At 39.8% G+C, this 24,736-nt stretch overlaps 3 protein-coding genes across 4 annotated transcripts in view; all 3 read right to left on the reverse strand.

Annotated features, from left to right (window-relative positions):
• The window catches only part of LOC149109811 (angiotensin-converting enzyme-like), a 49,076-nt gene that overhangs the window by 17,439 nt on the left and 6,901 nt on the right, over positions 1–24,736 (reverse strand). The window lies entirely within an intron of this gene.
• LOC110041503 (uncharacterized) lies at positions 4,098–17,555 on the reverse strand. 2 transcript variants are annotated; one of them, XM_089293169.1, is made up of 5 exons: positions 17,463–17,555; positions 14,600–14,667; positions 13,911–14,002; positions 11,732–12,488; positions 4,098–7,153 (listed from the first exon to the last, which is right to left on the reverse strand). In XM_089293169.1, exons 4-5 carry the CDS (start codon positions 12,474–12,476, stop codon positions 4,320–4,322), a joined length of 3,579 nt encoding a protein of 1,192 aa, XP_089149295.1. In that variant the 5' UTR covers positions 12,477–12,488; positions 13,911–14,002; positions 14,600–14,667; positions 17,463–17,555; the 3' UTR covers positions 4,098–4,319. The 2 variants fall into 2 exon arrangements, with proteins under 2 accessions (XP_089149295.1, XP_089149294.1); XM_089293168.1 differs by lacking the exon at positions 14,600–14,667.
• On the reverse strand, positions 23,332–24,258 carry LOC149109816 (cytosolic Fe-S cluster assembly factor NUBP2 homolog). Its single transcript, XM_089293182.1, has 3 exons — positions 24,229–24,258; positions 23,757–23,894; positions 23,332–23,376 (listed from the first exon to the last, which is right to left on the reverse strand). Exons 1-3 carry the CDS (start codon positions 24,236–24,238, stop codon positions 23,357–23,359), a joined length of 168 nt encoding a protein of 55 aa, XP_089149308.1. The 5' UTR covers positions 24,239–24,258; the 3' UTR covers positions 23,332–23,356.

Raw genomic sequence — 24,736 nt, forward strand, 5'->3', positions numbered from 1 at the left:
TGACGTAGATTTGGATTGGGGCGTCGAATATTTTTTCAAGCTTGGCGCTTTGCTGTCGAAAGGTACCGCAGGGATGGGCAAAGAAATTTTTGAGCCAAGCGGCGACAGCTGGTAAGGAAAACCCCCGCTGTCTCCCAAACCAAGCGCTTCTTTCATTTCCGCGCTCCAATATTTTCTGTCTGAGCCGAAGACGCTTTGAAACGAGTCTTCGCTTTCTTTGAAAAACACCTCCGCGGTCACGTTACTTTTCTCGTCGACGCTTCCTTGCGAAACGAACCGGCTTTTGTCCGCTTTGGGGAAGCGGTTTAAAAAGTTTGTCCACGCCTTTTTCTCCGCCTCCGCTTTTTTTAACGCAGGACCATTCCACAAATTCGCCATATTATTTGAACACAATTTTGTTTGTTAAATATATAATGGTTGTTCTCACTATTGTAACGCAACATAATGGACAGACTATCTATTTCGAAGACCCGCTCCCAGGAGCAAGCTATGCCAGACTTTTGAGTTGGTCTTTTTACAACTCGTGGCATAATATGAGTCGCGTTGGCAGAATATTTTTTAAAGAAACTAATGACGTGATTGCATCATTACCTGTAGGGCATTACAATGTCGAAAGCATCGCAAAAGAACTGCAATCCAGTTTTGAATATTACAAGAAAAAAGTAAAATTGGTCTTAGAAACGAATAACCCCAATTCTGTTCTTAAAATTACAACTGCCGCTGCCAATTTAAACAACGCTAATCAAGCGAAAGAAGTTTCCGTTGATTACAGTTTGGCCAATTTTCTTGGAATCGGGAGAAATATGAGGAAAGAAGAATATATAAAAAAGCTTAACAGCCCGAGTTGCTACTTTATCCACTGCGATCTCGTTGACTCAACAAAGAACTTTTTGAATGGAAAGAAGTCAGACCTTCTTGCAAAGGTTGACGTCAGAGGAAAGCCTTATGAAAAAGTCAGCTATAACATCGACTCATCGCAAAATGCTTTCCGTGACGCTTCTACAGACAAGTTTATAAATAGCATCACCATTAGCGTGAAAGATGAAAATGGCGAACTCTTTGATTTCAAGGGCCTGCCGCTTCTTTTTGAATTAGAGTTAAATTAAATTTCTATATATACGCGATGTCTTCGGCGAATCTGTTGCCACCAAGCGCGCCGCCTGCCGAGAATGAAAGAAGAATCTATCCAAGCCTTCCCGAAACGACAAATGCCGAGAATTTCCGGCTAACCGAGATAAGCAGAATTGAAAAAGAAATATCTGCTGAGGTCGAACATTACAGGCTTGTGTTGAAAAAATACAAAAAAGCCCGGAAAGCGCTTCACTATTCCCTGGTTGGCCTTGGCGCCTTCACAGCAGTTCTGTCTTCTGGGGCTGTTGCAACATCACTCACTGGTGTTGGAATTGTTCTCGGAACGCCTGTTGCCGGGATAGCCGCTTTATCTGGCGCAGTTTCCACTGGTCTGTCCGTTGTCAACAAGAAGCTTGAACGCAACGTTAATAAACACTCGAGAATCCACTCTCTGGCTATCGGGAAACATGACTCGATTAACCTCGCCGTCTCACAGGCTCTTAATGATAATCGGGTTTCTGACACGGAGTTTCAACTGATCACACGTGAAATGCAGAAATATCGCCAGCTTAAAGAGACTTTACGCTCGAACTTCGCGCGAATACAAACAAATCCAGTCCAGCCAGATATCGAAAAAATAAGAAACCAGGTTCGGGACCAGGTTCGGGAAGAATATAGAAAAAAACTTGCGGATTAAACAGCAGGTTTGAACTAAATTTTGAGCGAAAAAACACAAAACTTTCTCTTAGTCTTATCAAAAACAGGTGATTGTGGTATTTGTCATGTCACAAAAATAGCCTTGAACTTTCGAGAAGGTTACTCACTAGACGCAGTCAAGTGCGAAATAGGGAAAACCCCCCGATCAGCTGTTTCTTTTTATCGCTCTTGTGAAATCTCTTTGTTCTGCCGCGTTTCGTGCCCAATTTTTCCTCGAAAAAAGACGGAAAGTGTTATTTTTATTGACCAGGCCGAGACGAAATGCCGTATTCTAACAAACTGTGGGCAAAAAATAGAAATCTGCCTGTAAAATTCCTCTTGGCTTCAACATTCCTGATGGCTTTGAAAATTCCTGATGGCTTCAACTGAAGCCAAGAGGAATGCAACCAGCCGTATAACTGAAGCCCTCAGGAATTCGCAACTGGAAGCTGTTGTCTGAAGGCCTCAAACAACCGGATGCGCGTCATGAAAGCATTCAACAACTTCGCGTGTAATATCACGCACGTGTCTCTGCCACCCAGGTGTGAAATATTCATTCACAAGAAATGCAATCAAGTGAACACTGACAAGCATGTTTTTGTGATATGCAAATGAAGCAGCGGATTTTTAAATGTAATTCGACCGGCGGTTATACCGTCGCCGCTCAGTAAAATTTCTGAAAGATTTCGGCGCAGTCGTTCTCGTCATATATGGGATAGCCAAGATAGTGTTTTACTCCATTTTTTTTTTATAACACTCGTAACAGAGTCCGTTCAGGCCACAGGAGTTGCATTTACGGCAAAGCATGACCTTTACAATTCTTGATCGTTTTTCACAGAAGGGCGCCTCTTCAATATCATAATGTAACTCATCCCAACCCATTTCCTTTTTTTCCCTCCTTTTATTTCGAGATACTCCTTGTAAATTGTCTCATGAAGCTCTAGAGGTAGGTTTTGAATGGCCTCGGAAAGTTGACAGTTGTTTGTTTGCAGAACATCGGACGAATATCTCGCGGCAGCCATGTCGGCGTAGTATACACTGTGCATGCACTCCTCCAATAGAAAAATTTCTGGCACATTTTTGTACAAACAAGTGAAGGGCACATCCGCGCATATTGATTACGTACGATGGACCTGCTTTTTCGCTTTGCTGTTGCGTTACACACACAGTTCTGGCTCTACTCTCATTCCGGTTCTTACAGGTTCGTTCCTGTGGCCGCGCGCTGTTCATTCAGGGTCGTTCCTGTGGCCGCCGCGCGGTTCAAACAGGTTCTTTCCTGTTTCTGGCACAGTACACACACACACACACACACATATAAGATAGGGGTTCTGGACACAGTGGGTAGCAAGAGGGCAAAAACCGTCCGAGAAAAGCCCCCCAGCTCCTTCTCCGAAGCTATAGTCTGAGGAGAAGGAGCTGGGGGGCTTTTTTCGGACGGGTTTTGCCCTCTTGCTACCCACTGTGCCAGAATCCCTATCTTATATGTGTGTGTTTCATTTGCCCTCCGGTCGACGCAAGGAAACACTTACTTTAAAAACTATTAACTTTGCCGTGATATTCGGCAAGCTGTAACTGTGCACAACGTTTCTAAGTAAGCGCCCAAGGGAGGGCGGGAAGAGGGAGTTCCCTTAAAAAAAACGAAAAAAACAACGGGGCTACTCGTCGTACCATTCAGGGGTAAAAAAGCGGGAGCATTTGGGGTACATTCTAGAGTACTGAGCCAAAAAAAGAAGAAAGAAGATAATGTATTGTTTGAGAATAGGTACCTCTTAAGGGTGGAAAAAATTAAAGCCTCCCCCACAAAACTGGATCTTGGTACATCTTAGGAGCTCTTTTAAAAATTTCCGCCAAGAACCCCCGTCCTTTTAATGTGGAAGTCCACCACCCCCCGGGTAACCGCAACAAAACATACAGCGACAAACCACAATACAAGGCAACTTTAAAACTTAAGCCTTCTCTTACCGACCGTCAGGGAAAGGGGGAAATGGAGCGACTGTTAAGCCCTGCTACCAAGGGGCGCTCATTATACCTTGCTGGGGTTTCCCTGGGGTTAATTTCACATTTTCTCAGTTGCTACACAACATGGTATCTCTTGGAGTTCGTTTTAAACGCGTGCCGCAAACAACCAAAAACAAGTCGACGTTTTGACGGGAAACACCCCTACACGCGGCCAACGTTTAATTTTGCGGACAACCACGCGCGTGTCGAGTATGACTCGCAATTCACGAGTGACGGGAAAGAACGTGTAACATCTTCGCGTCCTCGTAGAATCCTTAAATACACAAGCATCTCCTCCCCTCGGATAAACGCCAAAGCAAACAATGCCAGTCTCTACACAATCTAAACGTTTCTTTGTAAAAGCTAACAAAAATGTTGCCCTTTTCTCTCTCACCACTTCAGGAATTACGAGTTTTCTTATTTACAAACTTCAAATCACTCCATTCTATTTACACAACTTTAGAATTTTATCAAAAAAATAATAATATTCCTTAACTCAGAAAATTGACAATGTGTACATGAGAATTCTAGATATTGATATTTCTTGTAGCTGTTTAAATTTCAAGTTTAAAACCTGGCCTGTGCTGTTCAACAAGATTTCTGAGAGATTGCGCACTTTCCTCACTCATACCATAATTCCTCCTCAGGTCTAGTACGACTAGTTTACATTTGTGGTTCTGTACTGCTTCACACAGACTGATAACACCGGTATTGGTGATCTGATTACCACTCAGATATAGCTTGGATAGTTTACAGCTTGGATGCGTTAAGGCGTCACACAGACTGGTAACACCGGTATTGGTGATCTGATTATTACTCAGATATAGCTTGGATAGTTTACAGCTTGGATGCGTTAAGGCGTCACACAGGCTGGTAACACCGGTATTGGTGATCTGATTATTACTCAGATATAGCTTGGATAGTGTACAGCTTGGATGCGTTAAGGCGTCACACAGACTGGTAACACCGGTATCGGTGATCGGATTATTACTCAGATATAGCTTGGATAGTTTACAGCTTGGATGCGTTAAGGCGTCACACAGACTGGTAACACCGGTATTGGTGATCTGATTATTACTCAGATATAGCTTGGATAGTTTACAGCTTGGATGCGTTAAGGCGTCACACAGGCTGGTAACACCGGTATTGGTGATCTGATTATTACTCAGATATAGCTTGGATAGTTTACAGCTTGGATGCGTTAAGGCGTCACACAGACTGGTAACACCGGTATCGGTGATCGGATTATTACTCAGATATAGCTTGGATAGTTTACAGCTTGGATGCGTTAAGGCATCACACAGGCTGGTAACACCGGTATCGGTGATCCGATTACCACTCAGATATAGTGTGGTTACTTTACAGCTTGGATGCGTCAAGGCGTCACACAGACTGGTAACACCGGCATCGGTGATCTGATAACTACTCAGATATAGTGTGGTTACTTTACAGCTTGGATGCGTTAAGGCGTCACACAGACTGGTAACACCGGTATCGGTGATCTGATTGCCACTCAGACGTACATGTGTCAATTTACTACATACTAATCCACTAATGCAATCAACACATTCGTCAGTCAATGGAACAAGGGAAATATTTAGTTCGGTAATGCAACAGTATTCTTTCTCTAGTGATTCACAGAGACGTTTTATTCCAGACAGTGTTAGAGATGAGCCTGATATCTCCATCTTGTTAACAGTAAATGACTGTTCAGATCTTTGATGTTGTGCTGTAGTAGCTTCCTCTTCATTCAATGCACTAAAGACATCTAGCAAAAATGATACTGCGATACAGTCCACATCAATTAAATGGAAAAATACCAATTTACCGTGGTCAGAGTAGTGATGAGGATGATTCTTAATGACTTTTTTGGCAAATTCTTTGTCTTGATATTCCCTGAGGCACTTTGCTTTCAGCAGGCGGTCACCCATGGATGAAGATGGAATACTTTCTAGCAATTTTTCCATTAGTTCACCATTCCTTTTCTTCGACAAAATACCAGCCATGAACTGCAGAACCATTTCGGAGACATGTTTTGGAATTACATTTGACATTACAAACCAGCGAGCAGCCAAATACTCTTGAATTGTCAAATGAGTAAAACTTAAGTATTTCGTGGTTTCAAGCAAAGATTTCCTGAAAGGCGGACCACAGTGGAGAAGACCGCTTTCCTTCAAGTTTTCGATTTCTTCGACACGAAACTTTCCTTTCATCTCTCTTTCTTCAAAAATTGGCTTTCTCTGTAAAAGCAGTTTAGCTGCTAATTCTGATAATTTATCCAATGTACTTTCCACTAGATGTGAAGCACGGCTGAATTTCTCAGGAATTTCTTTCGTCCTATACTCTGACGCGGCATTATGCTTTAGCTCAAAAATGTTCACAGCTTCAGAATAAATGTCAGTTGTTGAAACAGGGAGATCATCATTGCTCTTTGATGTTTGAAGGGCATATTCCATACAGAAACACATCAGAAAGCACAGCATAGGGACGTGAGCGAAGCTAACAAGATTCTCATTCTTCATGACATGATCGAGAACGGCGTTCTTCATGGTGTTGTTTTCTCTGAAATACTTTTTAATGAACTCTTGCACCTGTCCTGGAGAAAACCCTGCAATTTCCACGTACCGGTCAAAAGGAATTCCTCCCATCTTATCAGATTCATCAGGCCTTGATGTGATCATAACAACAGAGTCTCTGAACAGTTTTCTTTTGATGAGTTTGGTACACAGTGCGGCGACAGGCATTTTCTCTTTAGCAGTATTTTGGTACCGTTCTTCCAATTCACCAGTGATGTAATCTTGTTGTGAATACTCGTCATACCCGTCAATAATGATCAAAACCTCTTCAGGGTGATTCAAAATGTATTCAAACAACGAGTCATCAATGTTTGAGCTATCGTCCAATACTGTAGAGCAATTTAAGAGTTCTTGCAAAGACAACAGGTCATTTTCAAGGAGATTCAGTTGACGGAATGTCAACAAGTACACAAATTTAAAATCTGGGATTTTCAAACTTGCTTGTGACTGAAAAAGCTCATCGTCAGCCCAATCTCTCACGAGCTTTTGACAAAACAGAGTCTTTCCAATCCCTGCTTTCCCAGTAAGAAGAATACGTTTAGGATTGCGTTCATCATTGGTAGCGTCAATGAATATTTCTTCACAGTGTTCTACTCGAATACCACTCACTTGCCCAAAATAATGCAGCTGGTCACTTCTTGTTGATCCCATGTCCTCCTTTTTGAGGGCCTTTCTACCATGTTGTATAAGAACATTCGTAAATATGTCAGCCGTTCTAAGATTAGAAATGGTTGCAGAGGCCATGAGTTTGGGCTGGAACTCTGTTTGGCTTCTAATTGATGCCTTCAAAGCTGTTGTGTAGGAACTCACAGCTAAAAAAGAAAGAGATAACATTATAACAAACCATTCAAACAGTAAGCTTCACATGCAATTGTGTAGCCAGAGGTTTCCTCGCTGGTGTGTTACCAGGAATACAGCTTTTTCAAGAAAGATATTCTTAAAAAGGCTTAAGAGTGCCTGCCTGTAAAAATCAGACAAATTCTTAATTTCGCGGCGAGGGTCGAAAATTTGATTTCGCTCATATTTTTATGCCGACCGGTTAGCTCAGTGGTAGAGCACCGGACTAGCGTGCGGGAGGTCGCAGGTTCAAACCCCGGCCGGACCAACACTCAGGGTCTTTAAATAATTGAGGAGAAAGTGCTGCCTTTTTAATGACATCTGCAAATGGTTAGACTTTCTAGTCTTCTCGGATAAGGACGATAAACCGTAGGCCCCGTCTCACAACTCTTCAAAATTAATTCTGTGGGACGTAAAAGAACCCACACACTAATCGAAAAGAGTAGGGGACATAGTTCCCGGTGTGGTGGTCTATCTCTCATCTGATCGTTAAATGCTCGGAGATATTAGCTGCATAAGCTACTCTGAAATCCGAGGGTAAATAAAGTGATGTATGTATGTATGTATGTACAGTAGATAGGCTAGGGCATGACAAAAACTACTGGATAGTTTTTTTGGCAAAATATCCTTTTATTTCAAAGAAATATGCAAATTACCAAATTCCATTGAAATCGTCATTTGACGCACCATTTTATTAAACAAGTTTGAGAACCTCGCATGCAAAACCACATCATTCTTCCGTCTTTAAAACACTCAAATATTTTTGTGCAATGTTTAATTGTGTACTGAGTTGATTTTAGGGAATATTGCGTTGTCTCTTTGGGTGCAAAATAATTAAATTTCGAAGACATGTATTTCATTCACTTAAAAGTACTTCGTAAAAATAACTGATTTTCACCATGTGCGAAACCTTCAAATGGATTAAGCTCCTGGCGATTGAATTGCAGAAGGATGGTCTACAGATTCCTTCGAAAATTTCTTTGGCAAATGATTGTGAGCGACGCGAGAGCTTTTCAAAGTACCTTAAAAATGCAGATATTTGACCATCCGTCGTCAAATTTCAATTTACGGGTTAGACACAGACGACGATCGAATAGTATCCCATGATACAATTTTCTACGCACGTGACGCAACATCGAAGTTATCATGGATTTCAGCGTGAAATAACGTGGTTTTCTCCGCGGTCTATTTCTTATTTTTATTGCAGTAAAAGGTTAGAAAGGTGCATTCTTTAAATCTTTGACGCGATTATAATGATTTGTAAGTGTTTAAGAGCGCAGCCTTATTATAGTATTCTTGTCGTTGATCGTGTTCTGTGACTATTCGCATCACAAAGTGTTCGTTGACCCGTAACAAGGTCGTGAATATTCGCTTTTCTTTGCACAGTATGTTGATGTCTTCGATTTTTGGGCATCACGCCACAAAATATAGACATAATAATGATTTTTGGCGAAGAAGTACCGAGAAGTACCCACATTTTTATGACCTTTCTAGCGATCGAAGTGGACTGAAATTTCGTAACATACCAGTGCAATTACCAGTGTTGCGTGTGTGAATGCTTGCTTTAAGTCTCAGTTCGTTTGGCGCTTTATTCCCGAGCTTGGTCATCTTTTAGAGTCAAAATGATTATTTTCGAAGGTGTTTTGGTTACTATTCTTTCCGAAACTGCAAAATGCTCAGCAGTGATAACTAGCCTTCATAACGGAGTGTTTAACTTCGTAAATTTCAATAGTTCAATGGAGCCGTAATCAAGAGATGTCATGCAGCAAACGGCACAACACGGAACAAGCCTACTAAGAGGCGGACAAGAAATGCCAAAAGAAAAATCAGAAAACCCCTGAACTTCTCTTCGGAGAATGTACCTGCTGTAACTTATTCTTATCAGCACAGGGCTTCTTACCCCAGCGAATAATTCGTCCGTAGGCGAATTCACAACAACCACAGGAACGAGAGCTCTTGTTCGTTCGTCGATGCTTTCCACATAGCTTATATGTATTTCTCGACAGACCAACGAAACACAAGTAAAACCCTTCACTGTAACGGCAAAATTCTCCCTTGAAACGCATTGAATATAAACTAACTCGGTACTCTTAAAAGCAGAAGCCACGGAATCCAGACAAGTGTGAAAGCACGCCATGGCTACATCCAGAGAGCGTGGAATGAATGATGACGTCACGTACGCAGTGATAATATAAGCCTAAACCAGATGTATCATGGGATACTATTCTATCTTCGTCTGGGTTAGACATATATTTGAGCACGCGCCACGTGTCTTGAGCTATGTTAAGTTGAAATAGACACAGAGCTGATAATTTCGAAATGTTCTAACCTTATTTGCTGTAAAAGGCAGGTCCAAAAGCCAATTTGACGTGTTTCTGTCACCATTCGTCGCACATAAAGAAGAAGTTTGCTGTTGTTTACACAACGTCCGATGTACATCGCCAACCGTCAACTTATTTAAGAATGGCTGACTGTTAGGATCGAGAACCGCCGGTCAACGACCCATTTGGCAAATCGCTCATATTTTGCCCAAAGATACCCATAGGTGACCTAATTCTAAAAATCATATTTAAGGTTCCAGCGAATTTTTATTTTTCAGAAATTCGCGAAAATTTGAAAGCGCGGTCAAAGTGCGGTTTTTCGTGTAATAAAATGACCGAAATAAGGTGCGAGGTCAAAGTGCGGTTTTTCGTGTAATAAAATGACCGAAATAAGGTGCGAGGACGAAGCGCTGCTTAAGTCTTAAAATAAATTCAATTGACTTCAAACTTCAAACAAATGTGGAACAACCACTCTAATTTATTCCTCGTTTTAAACTAATCTCAGAGATGTTGATATAGTGGTTTTCCGAACCATTTTAAAAACACATATGAAGCGTGTGAAAAATAACGGCAAAATATAAGTCATGTTTAACAGCATAAAAATGCATCTGGTACCTCACTTTCCGATTATTTCACTTTACAGCCTAGAAATATCATTATTAAACATATATCATGCCAAGTTTCATGCTCGAACTCGCAGTATTTCCCTTTGAGAAAAACGAAAATCTACGTCAATGTGTTGGGCGCAAATAACATAATAATTATACACGAACAAGAGGCAAATCAGTTTCAACGGCGAAAGTAAAAGGCTATCATCCATTAAAATCCCGTCAATTCACTGTTATCAGTAGAAACATAATGTCCACTACATAAAAACTGTTTTTAGACGTTTTCGAAACATTGGGCGTTAACTTTGTTTAATTTCCTGTCTGCCGTCATGTCTAGTCTGTCATCGCGTGTATTTCCTTAATGTAAACAACACTGTGAATGGTTGTCATGACAAACGCAAGAGATTTCCTGTAACCTTAATGTTTTCGATTCACCAAAACGCGTTAAGACACAATGATGGGTCAACTTGGAATGCTGTTTAGCATTAAGGACGTTAAAGGAGAGAGGGTACTCCTGGAAATTTCGGATATCTGTATGCCGTGCAAGATTAAGTGGTCTCCAGCTCTTAACGCCAACACTGAAACATCAGATGATTCTCGAAGTATCACAGGGATCACTAAGCTAAATAATTTTGAGTTTAGCTCAGCTGAGTCAATTACCTGTTGGCGCGCATATTGCATTGACCGTGGACAGGTGGAAAAACAGTTAAACCGGAAAAACCTGGTGCACATTGTAATTTAGCGTTGTCCAACATGCAATCGGTCTGGTTGTAATGCTAATCGTATTTGATAAAATCTCAAGTTTTCTTTCGACACATGCTGGGGTGACATACTACTAGATGGGCGTGGCCGGGAGCCATGAGTCAAGTCAGTCAACTCCCAAAGCTTAACAGAAGAGTGATAGTGAACCACTGGTGGAAGGACTGCAGATTGTTCCTACGCTTTACCCTGATAGGCCTCTGTTTTATTAAATGGCCACCTCCCATTTCCCAGAGGGTAGCCCACTGGATTGTATGTAAACCAAAAATAATTGCACAGCGCGAAAAGACCTAGGTACGAGTTTAGCGTTACAGTATTTACGCAGGGCATGTAGGTAGCGGTTGTATATACCGCACAAGTCAGACTCGTTTATCGTTCAAAAATTTGCTCTTCAGTAACCGAAGCGAAAATGGAAGCCATTTCGTTTTTCTCTGTTTGCTCAAGATGAGTGGTACTTGCTATTCACCTCCGAGCTAGCCAATCGATATTCAAATGGCAGAAAGCACCTTTCATTTGTGTGGTATATACTAATTAACAATTAGATTATGAGCTCGAGATTTCTATGAGGTGATAGCTGATGAGGCCGAAGGCTAAATCAACTATCACCAATCTATCACCTCATAGAAATCTCGAGTTCATAACCTAATTGTTTAGTAGAATTCAAGAAACCGCCAATGTTCTTCGTTTAGTCTTCTCAGCGATTTAATTATCCATTTACACTCTAAACTTTCGTCAAAATCTGCGGAAAAAAAAAACGTCGCATTTCGTAGACGACCAACAGCCACTGCAGTCTAATGGCTGATAGTGTACGAGTAGCTCAACCAATCAGATTGCAGCATTTGCATTACTAGACTAGTAGTCTCACCTGATGAATTGTTTCCTGTAGCCAACAAGTTTTCCATGTCAAGGTTGTTGGTCACTTCAAGGACATTTCCAAGTAACATTTCCTGAAATGGCTTCCTCGTTAATGTCAATTGGAGAAGCTCAGATGTACCAAGTGTCATAATTAAAGCTTCAATGACAAGGATAACAATGTTGAGATTCGATTTCTCCTTGTAATGAAGATCATTGCATTGCATTGTACTTTCCGTCTGGTTGACTGAAATCGCTGTCCTGTTTGTCTGAGGGGTGTGTGGGCTGCACTCAAACACTGAAGGCAGATCAAGGGTCTGAGAACTACAAAAGACAGCTATCATCCCACTGAGGAACACAAGTCGGAAGACCACATGAATATTGTACATACAGTGCAACTTTCCCCACTGAGCTCGTCTTTGGTTTTGCTCGGGTTCTCGATCTCTTTTGATCTGTCGTATTGTCACAGCACTGTAAAGCAAGAAGCAAATCCAGCAAACACATAAAACACCGTAAATAATCGCAACAACATTCCGAGGTATTAGCCAAGGACTCATAGTAGAGGTGTACTTGTCATAGCAGAGTTGTCTGGTAAAATCATCGGGCTTAGGAGAACAGTTGAACGTCAGTCTATCATTGGCATGATAGAATTGTAGAGCGCCCAATACTCCACCGAAGACGAGGAGAACCACAAGGAACTGAACAGCTCCAAAGATGGTTTGTGAAGTGAGTGCTAGTTTGAACAAACTAGTATCCATTGTGAAGAGTATCTGCAAAGGACAAAATGATGAAAATATGAGTTAAAATGCCATTTGAATAAAATAATTAATTAAAATTGCTCCCAGAAAATTATAACCATATTATTTCCTATCTTCAACAAGGAGATTATCGAAAGTTTCAATAAAAAATTATTTCTTTTAAATTGATCTGCTGTTAAGCATAAAAAAATCATGAGCATTTTTTGGTTTGCTCTGTCTTCTTTTATTAGCGTGCCTGTTTTCCATGTCACGCAAGGCATGGATTACATGCCACCCGTGCGCTAGGATTAAAATTGATGAAGTCAACTATGCCACTGCAGTGTGACTGAAATAAAAGCAAAATTTTCCTACTGTGACTAAATCAAGTTTAATGCGATTCAAGAGTGTAAAATTATCATCTCTGAAAAATGTGTGGCAATCCTTAGTTACTTTCAGATTCCAAGAGCCCTTGCTCAGATCTTCTTTTTCCACATGCATGTTCCATTTTCATATTCTCGTTATTGGTCTGAAACAAGCTTGCAACTGAGGCTAATGCAGAGAGTCTTTTCAAATGCAAATGACATTATCCTTTGTAATGATTTTCACCCTGAATGAACCTCCATTACCAGCTAGTTTCAATTAGATGCTGAGAAAACGAAAATGGTCTACCACGGAAAAGTTCTTTGTATTTAGTAAGTAACCCTACGAATAATATTACTGTGTCATAGTCAATTGCATGTATGAATTACACTGAGACATGTATTAACTGTAAGCACAGTAATACACCCTGACAGTATAATTCAAGTTTATCTTTAAGTTGTTCTTAATTTCATACTAATTTCAGTTACAAGCTGCCGATATGTTTTTCTCAATTTCTTGTTTTCTTTAAAAGCACACCCTATTTTGTTAGTTAGTTGTACATATATATGTTGTTGTCAACAACAACAACAACAACAATGACAAAAACAATAATCTTTATTTTCTTTCACTGTAAAATTACATAACATAAAATTACTTTATATCAAATACAACAGTCTAAAACATTACACCATCAATAACCAATCTGATTTTCTTTTTTTCTATTTGAGAAATAAAGTGTTGTTGTTGTTGTTGTTGTTGTTGTTTGCCTCTTTTCTTCTAAATAATCAAGTGTAAGTTTAGGCTCAATTTGTGATCTGGAAGTCCAGACCTGAAAAACCCTCATGCCTGGAATTCCAGGCCAATGAACCCTCCCACGTCTTTGGAATTCCAGTCTATGGGCCCCCACCCCATCACACTTTTTGCTGTATATATTCAATAATTCGTGTCTTTTTGATCATTTGTTAACTTAAGGGCTGTGGGTTGGCAGTTGAAAACTCATTTTAACCTAAATTTTCAACCAGAAAAGTTTTAATGGTTTTAAAATATTGATATAGGCTTGAGGTTAAATCATTGTCTAATGACAATAGCATTTACCTTGTACAGTATTTCCTGTCTCTTTATCCTTAGGCTTTAAGATCAATATAGGGTAATCTTGAAATAACCAGGTTGATAATGAGAATACAGTCCTGCCAATGAGAAATGACATTATTAATATTAATATAGTGTAAGACAAATTAAATCCTCAGGACTCAAAAAAATTGAATTCCAGCATGATTCCAGCTTGTCCTTGGGTCCAGTAGCTCTAAAATTCTGCTTGCCCTGGGCAAGTCTTCATTTGCTCTTTAAATGACTTAGTTGGCAGATGACTTGCTGATGACTTAGGTACATTGTACTTGCCCGGAAGGAGAATCTACCTGTCCCCTATGACTGGGCGGCACTTTTTTAGAGCCCTGATACTGTGGTCCAAATTGAATATTTTTCAGCACATGTTGTGCACGGTTCAATTTAATTTATTGACTCTAGATGTGGTATATGGTGTACAGGAAATGATGTGGAAGGACTCTTCAGTACAATAGTGAGAGGTAAAGTCTGCATTGGTTTCAAGTGTTCCATATACCACCCTAGGGTTTCCAGGGCTACAAAAACCCTGTGAAAATCCATCTTGGTCTTCGGAAAAGTAGCTCTCAAATTTTGCCAGCCCTGGGCAAGTTTTCTTTTTACTTATTTGACAAATGACTTGCCTCAGGGCCCTATTGGGCAAGTGAGAATGAAAATGTACTTACCCCACAGGAAATTCTACTTGTTCTAGACGGCACTTTTTTCGAGCCCTGGTTTCCACAGCACAAAGCGACTAGGAGTACATACATACTTTATTTAATATACTTGTTTATTTCTACTACCCCTCAATGGGATGCTAGTCCACTGCAGGGCTTACAAAAGTGATGGAGACATACATGTAAATGACACACAATGCATGCAGAAGTGATGACGTTTAACAATGCCTTGGCTATCCTGGACATTGCAAAACAAACTAACAAATGTACAGTAGAAGGTAAATAGAAGTAACTAATTGGTACAAAATGTGTGCAGAGTGAGAAGAATTAGCAAGAGAGAACCATGGTGAAAAAATGGGTGGGAGAGCACAGAGTGGTGGGAGAAAGAAAAATCTTCCCTATTATCTATAGATCAATGCAATCAAGTCTAAATTCTTGCCTTTCCTGTTTTCTAATTATCAGCCATGTAGCCATATTTGCTGCATTGCAGACCCATTCACTACTGCGCTTTCAAGTCACAACTATATTTGGAAGTCACGTGACCAGAACAAAAAACACAGTCATCTACATGTAAGGCTCAAATGTCACAGCTTACATTTCTTGGTACATGTAGTAGGGAGCTTAGGCAAACCACGATGGCAACAGCAACAAAAACACCACCAAACAAAAGGTTTAAATGTGCAAAACAATATCTTTGCATGTGCATTATAAATATTTGCAAATTTTGTTGCTGTCCTCTACAAAACAACAACTTGAAACTACCGAGTTTTGGTAATTTTGAAAAAACGTGAGTCACAAGGGGTAACTTTTTGTATTTTCTTCTAAAATTGATTGTTGGTGTTACATCTTTAGTTTGAGTAGGGTTTTAGACCGTGTGGCTTACTGACCAGTTCAAGGTCAATTATAAGTCCATTTTTTCCAGCTGTTGTCTTTGGCATTGCCGTCATACGTCGTCGTCATTGCTTAAGTTCCCCAATGTCAATAATTATTTAAGATGTCCCAATGCACCGTGAAATGGGAAGGTGATCAAAACTTGTCTTAGAGAGGATTTTATATTAATAATAATTTCCAGTTTTTCATTTCCATATTCAGACACATTTTCTAAATAATAATTATCAATTCACCGATTCACAATTCTTTTATGACAGCGATGCCCGCATGTAAGAACCTACATTTTTTTGAAGTCTGGCAAAATAGTTTCTCATATATTTTTGCCATACCTACAATAGTTTGGCAATTTAGGCTATATAAGTAGGTTCTTAATTTCTATGAAGGAGATGTTATAGTTGTTCAAGCCTGCAAATAACAGTCAGTCATTGGACAATTGTCCAGTAAATTTGAGGTTTTGACAGGTGAATTAGCTTGGCCTGGTTGGACACTCTGACCAGGCATTTCTGCTACATTGAAAAATATTTTAACTGGAAATTTGTGTCCGAATATAGAACAAATTATTTTATTATACTGCCACACAATACTACGCAAAAAACTTGGTTATCAGTTTTGTTTTTATTCCATTTCTGAGAAATAATTTTATCATGCACAATGCTTTGTCTCAAATGTCACATGCAATTGTAAACACACCACATCAGCGCCACTATTTGCATTTTGCGGTGGCGTCGTGAAAGATCATGAAGCCCCATTTAGCCTGAATCGCGTTCCTCTGAAAAACTACTAAAATCTGAGGTCTTACGTTATTACTTGTTGTTTTTTATCTGCGAGTGTTGTGGAATCAATTTTCAGTTGTAAATTTGATCTGATTAAAATATTCTGCAAATTGAAGACATGGCCCAAATTCTCACGTTTCATTTATCTGAATGCAATTGCTTTCAAAAACTTTAAAACCTCTAAAACGTTAGCTGCACATAATTTTAACAAAATGCTTAATAGCTGTAAAACATCATTTAATCTATTTCTCTCAGTTCCTCTGGGTTTTCCAACAGATCTCTGCCGACACACTAACAAGATGGAATAGTCCACCACTACTATTTAGTTCTATCTAGAGTATCTGAGAATATTCACAATACACCAAGTTGAGATCGCGTTGTGATCGCACACTGTAATACACAAGGGAGTCAAAATCAGTCATCAGCTCAACTACGTGTTGCTTTGGAATTTTTATATCAAAACATTATTGTAATAAAACAAAAAAAACATGAACAAAAGACTTTCACAAATGATTATGCACGTTCCGTAGTGATACAAGTTTATTCGAACATTTACGGCTGTAGTATTACACATTCAGCACATTACACTGATTTAAGTGAGTTTGAATCAACAGTCAATCATCACTTAGACATTGCGTATTGCCCTGGTTTATAAGCTGAGGATTTTTCCATTCGATGATGATTTTGAAACCAATATTAGATTGTTGTAACTTTGAAAAGACGCATGTTAACGCTGGGCAACTTTCCGTCCAACCTGGACGATGGATTGCTCATCAATTATCGATATCAATCGATTAATTGGCATCGATTGCCATAGATTTTCATCGATTGTCATCGATTATCGATTTCATCGATTGGTTACGCCCTGATAGACTAATCATGGTGCGAATTCAATATGCTAACTTTGCTTGATCTCTCCTTATCTCAAATTCACCATTATAAAAATCGTATAGCATGACGAACGCCAACTCAATTCGTGAACTTTGTATTGTAAGTTCCTTGCTACAAGATGAAGCTGGAAAAGTTCTTAAAACATACATGGAAGAAGAAATCGTAGACATTGATAATTTACGCTTAGACTGCAGATTTTCATCCGCTCGCCGAAATACTGTTACTGGTCGAGTTTCTAGCGTTAATAACTTATACACCTTCGAAAAAACCAACAGAGATTAAAATTTGCAGACTAACAAACGTACAATACTAATTACCTGACAGTGAAGTGCCTTCCTTTGGGAAATATAGAAGGGTTCAAGCTAGACGCTAGCTGCTCACTTCCGCCATACCTCGCTACCATCTACATCAACTCTGGAACTTAGTTCTCCCCAAGAGAAAGACATTTTTACAAACTCGATCTGATTGGTTGAAAAACTAAACACAGACGGAAATTTGAGACGGTGGCTATCCAAAACTAAACTCACTCTATCTCAGGGAGTAATGACACTTATCGCTGATAACCAAGGCAAATGCTGTCCACCGTTTTTACTTGAGAGTCTTTGGAAGACGGCTTATATCCAGCCTGGTAAGGGTTAGGATCCCGAGGTACTAGAATGGGATTGGAACTCTACATGAAGTGGGAGAACAGAGAGCGCGGCGATTTTCTAACGCAGCCGGGATTGGGAGGAATAGGGAAAATACTTTGTATTATTACGATTTATTTTACACTGGAAAAAGCATAAAGAGGTTTGACTTACCAAGGAAGGGATAGATAGATGCCGGCAGTAAAGATTACGGGAAGGCGAAAGTTTAAACACCCCTTGTCTGCGCTTATTATTAGGGGGGGGGGGGGGGGGTGTGGACACGTTTCGCAGGATCCAATGACGATCCGTTTCGTTGCAAGCTTTACGGGTCTTTTACTCGACTATAGACTACAAGTAGTCCCTCTTTCGCTTAGTCCGTCGAGCGAAACCGTAAGTAAACCGTGGGGAAAATGGCCTAGTTTCGTGTGCTTCTCGTCCCCCGGGGTTCGCACGACCATTTTTTTCTCATCTCCCCCCCCCCCCCCAAATGGGGCGAGCCCCGTATTTTGTCTGAGGACTTGAAATTTAAGGAACCCTCTTATTGTCTCTCTGCACCCATGTGTAAAAATAAGAACCGTCCGACCGTTAAAAAAGCTAACGAAATTTTAGGGAGTAACACTGTGATAGACCAACTTCCTGTCCAAGAGGTAATAATAAAGTTAGCTATTACAGCCCCTCCCTGGTTCGTACATCAATGTCTATTTTACAAGTCAGCTTTCATTATCGCTGTAACCTCTTGCTGGAGGCGAATTTAACGCTCGCTCTCAACTTCGTTCCCAGGGACTCTCATCTTCACACCCCCTGAAAATGAGAGACCCTGGGAATGAGGTTGGGAAAAGGCCAGCCAGGAGCGATGACAGAGATGCCTGCATAGATTTGATTATTCATGTGAACCTATTGTCAGCCCCTCCTTCCACTACATCTTTCCAGGACGCATTGGAAAAATGACTAGTTAACAATCACAAAATAGAATACAGCTAATTGAGGCAGTACCACTTGTATTTGTTTCCATTTATTTCACTGACCTTTCAGCTGCAACATTTTATGAGTTTCTGAACAAAGAATCTTAGTTACCAGTATGTTATTGGCCATGTAAAATTATGATTTGCAACTATCTGGTTAGCCTGCGAACGCAGACATATTTCTGGCTGTCACTTGTCTCCACCGAAAAAAACGTCTGCGAACCCGAGCCAGGAAATGATTTCTGTGACGTAGGAATTTTAAGCCAATCACAGTTTAGCTCAAGTAGCGCCAGAGCTACTGCACGAGGTATTTCCTGTGAGGAGCACTCAAGTTTCATTCTATCATGGAATCTGATTGGCCAAGGAGAAACAAAAGTCATTACGTCACAGAAATCCTTTCCTGGCTCGGGTTCGCAGACGTTATTTTCGGCGGAGACAAACGACAGCCGGAAAAACGTCTGTGTTTGCAGGCTACTATCTGGTCTGGATTAAGACCTCATTCAAATTATTTTTCTGATTATAAATCATTTCTGTAGCAGTCTGCTTGCCAAAATCACTTAAGTATAATCATTTAAAGTCATCTTGATAGGGAAAAACTGCATTCAAATCTTATTTCAACACACAGTAATACTAACATATACAACTACAAAACTGTAGTTTTGTTTATGACCTCTAAACTTGGTTCCCATAACAGATTTAAATCCAAGGTGACCTCATGTAACCATGCACAAAATATAACTTTTGATACCACATGCTAAACTAATAATCTTCATTTTTATTTCTACTTATCTATTTATTTATTGGTTTATTTCTATCTTATTATTGTTGTTTTTATCTGATTATATTATTGTCAGTTGTTATTATTCTGTATCAAAATATATTTTTCGTGCATGGTTACATGAAGTCATCCCAAATTCCAATCTTTACTGGCAACCAACTGAAGAGGTGACAGACAAAGTAAGTCTTGAAGTCGCACATACTGTGTAACTATGTATTGAAGGAAAATTCAAACGAAGCTTTCCCCAAATCAAGATGCTGTTAAGTAATCATACTTTTTAACTTTAACAAGTAGAACTTTGTGAAGGAGGCTATTGTGAATGGTTTCATATGCTTTTACAACAATACAATGCTTGGTTTAAGTGAGTGGCCAAAGCTTCCATAGAGGGGCAAAGCCAAATTTGTCTATGTTTTCTCCCTTAATGACTAGAGCAGGGCTTGAAAAAAGTGCTGTCCAGTTGTCCACTACAAGTAGATTTTGCTAGTAACCAGGCAAGTTACTTTTCATTGTCACTTGCTCAATTGGCAAGGGCCCAGGCAAGTTGTCCTCCAACTAAATAAGGAAATAAATAAACTAAGACTTGCCCAGGGCAAGCAAAATTAGAGAACTGATTGTCCAAAGGGCAAGCTTGAATTTGGGTTTTTTTCGAGTTTTGTAGAGGAGTATTTATATTTTAACAGACTTCTTGTCCTTCACGATTTTCAGTACTGTGTTCAAATTGTTAATTCTTCTTCACTGTCCTTCATTTCTCTAGACATCAGAGTTCTCAGACTTTGTTGGTACATCAAGATGATATCTTCCAGTTGATGATTGCTGTAATTCTCATCACTAGTTTGACTGATAAGAGACTGGCACTGTAAGGAGAAACCAGACGTTGATCACTTGGGCATCTCAGTCACATTTATCCAGCTGTATAAATGCCACATACTTAACAACCATTTTTTGAAAAAGAAGTACTTGTTCCTTCAATCACTGATCTCCATTGCTTTCCATTTGTAACAGTTTGGAAGTGATTACATTTACTGCATTTAGTGTTGGTGAGTTAGGAAACAAGTCAATAAAGGCTTGGCCATCTTCTAAGGATTGTGTTAGACTGGGATCCAGTGGGATAGAACCTACCAAAAAGGAAAAAATTATTCTTTCAAGATCTGAAAGCAAGATATAGCTAGAAAACTCTCCTCTGTGGAAACTGACTGATTTCAATGTCAAATTGAACACATCACATCAGTAAGAATTTTCTGCAATTTGCAATGACCCCTAGACTAGATCTCATCAAAACCAATCCGTTCTGCTATGTGATAAGCTTGACACAACAAAGAATTTGGTTGACATTCCTTAAGCTTCCAGCAAACAAGACATTTGCATTTCCAGACAATATACTTCCCCGCTTGTCTTTGTTTTTGTTTTCATAGCAATAAATGGTGAAAGCACCATTTTCCACGAAACATGATCTAGATTGCCCCTAACCCCTCTATCCCCCTTCCTGTGTAGTCACCGATGTTAATAAGTATTTTTACCTAAAAATGAAACACTGCAACTCTTTGCCAAGGCTTCACCTCCTCCTTTTAAAAACACATTTGGGCATTCCTAAAAGAAAGAAGAAGATGAAGGTACACTATAACAGTCAAAAATACAACAAGTCATATAGTGTATTATTTAAATATTTTTAATATCATATAAAGGAACAGTCTCCTCCATACATAATTCTTAATGGACTTGTCAGGCAATGTTTCCTTCCAGATACTCTAGGTGTGCAGCAAAAGGTCTTAAAACCTTGACCCTATTTAAGGATAAAGCAAAAGAACCTGATATCCTGTTTAAGGCCTGAACCGAGGAAAATGACATCCAATTCAAGGAAAAAACAAAAACTAACAATGGCACAAATGGGTCAACTGTATTTCACTTCCGTGACACTGGAAGTTTAAAAGCATCAAGTGTAGAAGTTACATTTTCCATTTAGCCGGGTATTTACCCACTGCAATGTTGGTGGACACAATTTAGGTAGGTGCCCTGTCTAAGGACCACACAGTGAATGTAATTTATGTCAACAGGGGCAAAAATGATACTCTATTTAAGGATTGAGAACCTCAAAAACCATACCCTATCCCACGACACAAACCTATATAGCCCATATAAGGGAGTACCACTCCCCCTTGGGTGTTTCCTCCAAAGAGCATCTGTATAGGAGGCTAACACTTACACTACAATGAGGTTAGACAAATCCACTTCTCCACCACTCCCAGGATTAGATTTTAGTTTTCTTGCACAACATTAGTTTTCTTCTGATGTCAGACACTGCCACACCCTGAAGAACAACAGAAATGTTACTTAAAAATCCATCATAGTGCTAAGTATTACATAGTTCATTGTGGTACATTTGTAAATTTCTTGCAAAACTGTTTTTGTTATTAAGCAATTGAAGATAGAGAATTATCCCACGCCAGGAACAACTACTGATATTCTTTCAGAACAAAGGGAAAAAATGAGCGTTAAAATTTCGAAACTGGAGAACAGTTTTGCAAATTAACTGACACTAAACTAATCTTAGGTTTTGGCCAAACAATGATTAGAGCAGATTTTATCTGAATTGATTGACTAAATTAAAAGGCTAAATGCCTAAGTGAAAGGCTGGCCTTTCCTCGATGCTGTTAGGACTAAATCAACAATGTATTAGTCAGAATACACAAATTCAGCAAACGTTAACTCTCATGAATCCAAATAAGGCTTATTAATTGACAGCAACTATAGAAGGTTTCTTATAAATTATAATTTATGCATACCTGAGGGGTAGCAACAAGAAGTTCTCCATCTCAACTGCAATGTAGCAGATTTTCTACGACTGTAATGTGCTCATTAGATGTCTCTTGATTGACCAAAACCAACCTTAGAACAGAGCAATAACAATAGGATTACACTGCATACTGCAAAATGAATGTGCACTATTATATTATCAGCAAAGTTAAAAATAAAGAACTTATGTCTGCTCCGATCAAGGGGGTCAACTCCAGTCTCCTAGTATGAAGTATTGTTGCAGTATCTCTCTCTCAGTCTCCCTAATGGGGAGCTAGCCTATTGCTGGATACCCCCTAGTTAATCCCTGCAGTTTTGCAGTTCAGGTTGCCAAACAACTTGTTGGTATTCATTTCTCCTACTATGTGATGAGAGGCATTGCAAGTCAAGTCTCTCACCTAAGAACGCAGTACAAAGACCCATGAACAGGCCTTGAATCCAGACCTATTGATCTAGAGTGTACAACAATAACCACTGGGCCACTGTACCTCGCACATCAGTATGTCACAAGCCTCTGAAAATAACATGTTATATTGTTGTCATACCTGGAGATGTATCAATAATCTGGCAATCCAGGTCACTGCAACACATATCCGATAGAAACTGCCTGATCATTGCTAAAAAAAAAGCATACCGGTAACTGTCATGTGAGAACACAAGGAAGTCTGCGGGGATATCAAAATGTTTGTATCACTCTACAGCAAGCTCACCCACAAAAGTTCCAAGGAAGTGGGATAGTGGTCCCTGACAGACCAGCATCCATGCAGGAGAAGCTGCAGCAATACTTCAAGTCAGTTTCTTGCTATCACACTGTAGATAAGGAATTCTCCTGTAATGAGCAACTAAAATTCAAAGACACTCTTTGTCACTGTAATGCACATATCAAACACAAGTATGAGCACTGTTACACAAAGTAAATTAAAGTCTCTGCATGATTAAGTGAATGACTCCCACGGAATGGCTTCAGAAGATGATCCTTTATATTGTGACTTACCCAGCAGAACACTGGTGTATATCTTTTCCCTCTACATTCATCATCACTTGGTCCATGCAAGTCAAACTCCAGTATGCCAACCTGGAAGATAAAGAGATAACACAAAGATTAGCCATTTATTGTGTAAAATCTTCAAGACAGCTGTTACCAGTGGCAGATCCACAGAATTTCACCGGGGTGACTCTGGGGTACAGGGGAGAAAGACTGAGAAGGTGCTGGGGGGAAGGCAAAGTGATCGTAACTGAGTGTCACCAGTTCACACATCATGTCACTAATACTGTAAATATTCTGATAACAAATCTCTCTCCCAAACGTAAAACAACAAAACAAGACCAATCCAAAACATAGAAAATCGATTCCCCTCCCCAACCCCTCCCCCTGCGCATGAATCAATGAATTAATGCGGGCAAATGCAGAAATGTAAAACCATAAGTCAACGGAACGCAAAGATTTCAGCTTACCTTCTTTCCTCTGTTGTAAAGAGTCCATGCTATCTGTGTCGTAAACAGTACTTTTACCAACTCCTCCTTCACCGGACAAAACAAGAATCACGTGCTTGATAGATTTTACCACTTCTTCAAGAGTTTGCTCCGACTGACCTACGAAGAAAAACAAATTGTAACTCACTGAGAATTATAGTCAGCGCCTTTACTTTAGTTGCCTACTAGAACTGTAGAGAAAGAGGACAGTTCCAACAATGTCGCTAGGCATGCAAATAACATTAAGTCTTTGTCTTTAGCCTTCAGACAAGGTAGTACCGTGACGGAGCACATTTTCTAGCCCTTTTCCGTAGAGGAAGCTGGAATTGTATTCGAAAAACACAACATAAAAGGACTTATACTTCGGCCTATTTTTACTTTAAAGAAAAAAGAACAAATACTCCCTTTGTGCAAACAGCAATTTTTATCACAATCGTTGCAGTACAGCAATAACCGTCCGCCATCTTGAATTTGAGAAGGAAACTGCTGGTCTTCCTCTCGTGCAGTCGGCTCAAGAGGCGTGGCAGTTAGTCGACGCGATATTTTCGGACAACGCGAAAGTTTACATCAAGGAGTAAACTTTAGACCGAAAATATCGGGTCGCCCGAAAATATCGCGTCGTCCCGACTAATTGCTCCTAACCCAGGGTCTCGTAGGTTGCTGAAAGGTTGACCTAAAATGTCTAATCGTCCGCAGATAAGCTAAGGGCGGGAGATGACTGGCATTGCATTTCAGGCTCTGAAAAATATGTACAAAATCACAAATGAAAAGGGGAGGAAGGGCTATAGTCCCACCACTTTTTTTTCTTGGGTTAAGTTTTTTAGGGCTCCAGATGACATGAATAATGTACGAATTTTGGCGGCTGGAAAGTAACAAAACGGTGAAAGAGTGAGTCAGTGACCCCTTATGGAATAAATATATCTCACGAATCATTTGAATTTTTTCGGTATAAACGCAAGCCT

The sequence above is a fragment of the Orbicella faveolata genome, unplaced genomic scaffold (genome assembly GCF_042242905.1).
Source record: "Orbicella faveolata isolate gen_17 unplaced genomic scaffold, um_ofav_v1 contig_25, whole genome shotgun sequence".
In the NCBI taxonomy this organism is placed as follows: domain Eukaryota; kingdom Metazoa; phylum Cnidaria; class Anthozoa; order Scleractinia; family Merulinidae; genus Orbicella; species Orbicella faveolata.

Coding starts and splice junctions, on each gene's coding strand:
- LOC110041503 (XM_089293168.1), bottom strand. CDS start 12,476: ATGGATACTAGTTTGTTCAAACTAGCACTCACTTCACAAACCATCTTT. Junction 7,154..11,731: donor TACAGGAAACAATTCATCAG/GTGAGACTACTA, acceptor TTTCTTTTTTAG/CTGTGAGTTCCTACACAACA.
- LOC149109816 (XM_089293182.1), bottom strand. Junction 23,377..23,756: donor TTTACAACAGAGGAAAGAAG/GTAAGCTGAAAT, acceptor TTTATCTTCCAG/GTTGGCATACTGGAGTTTGA.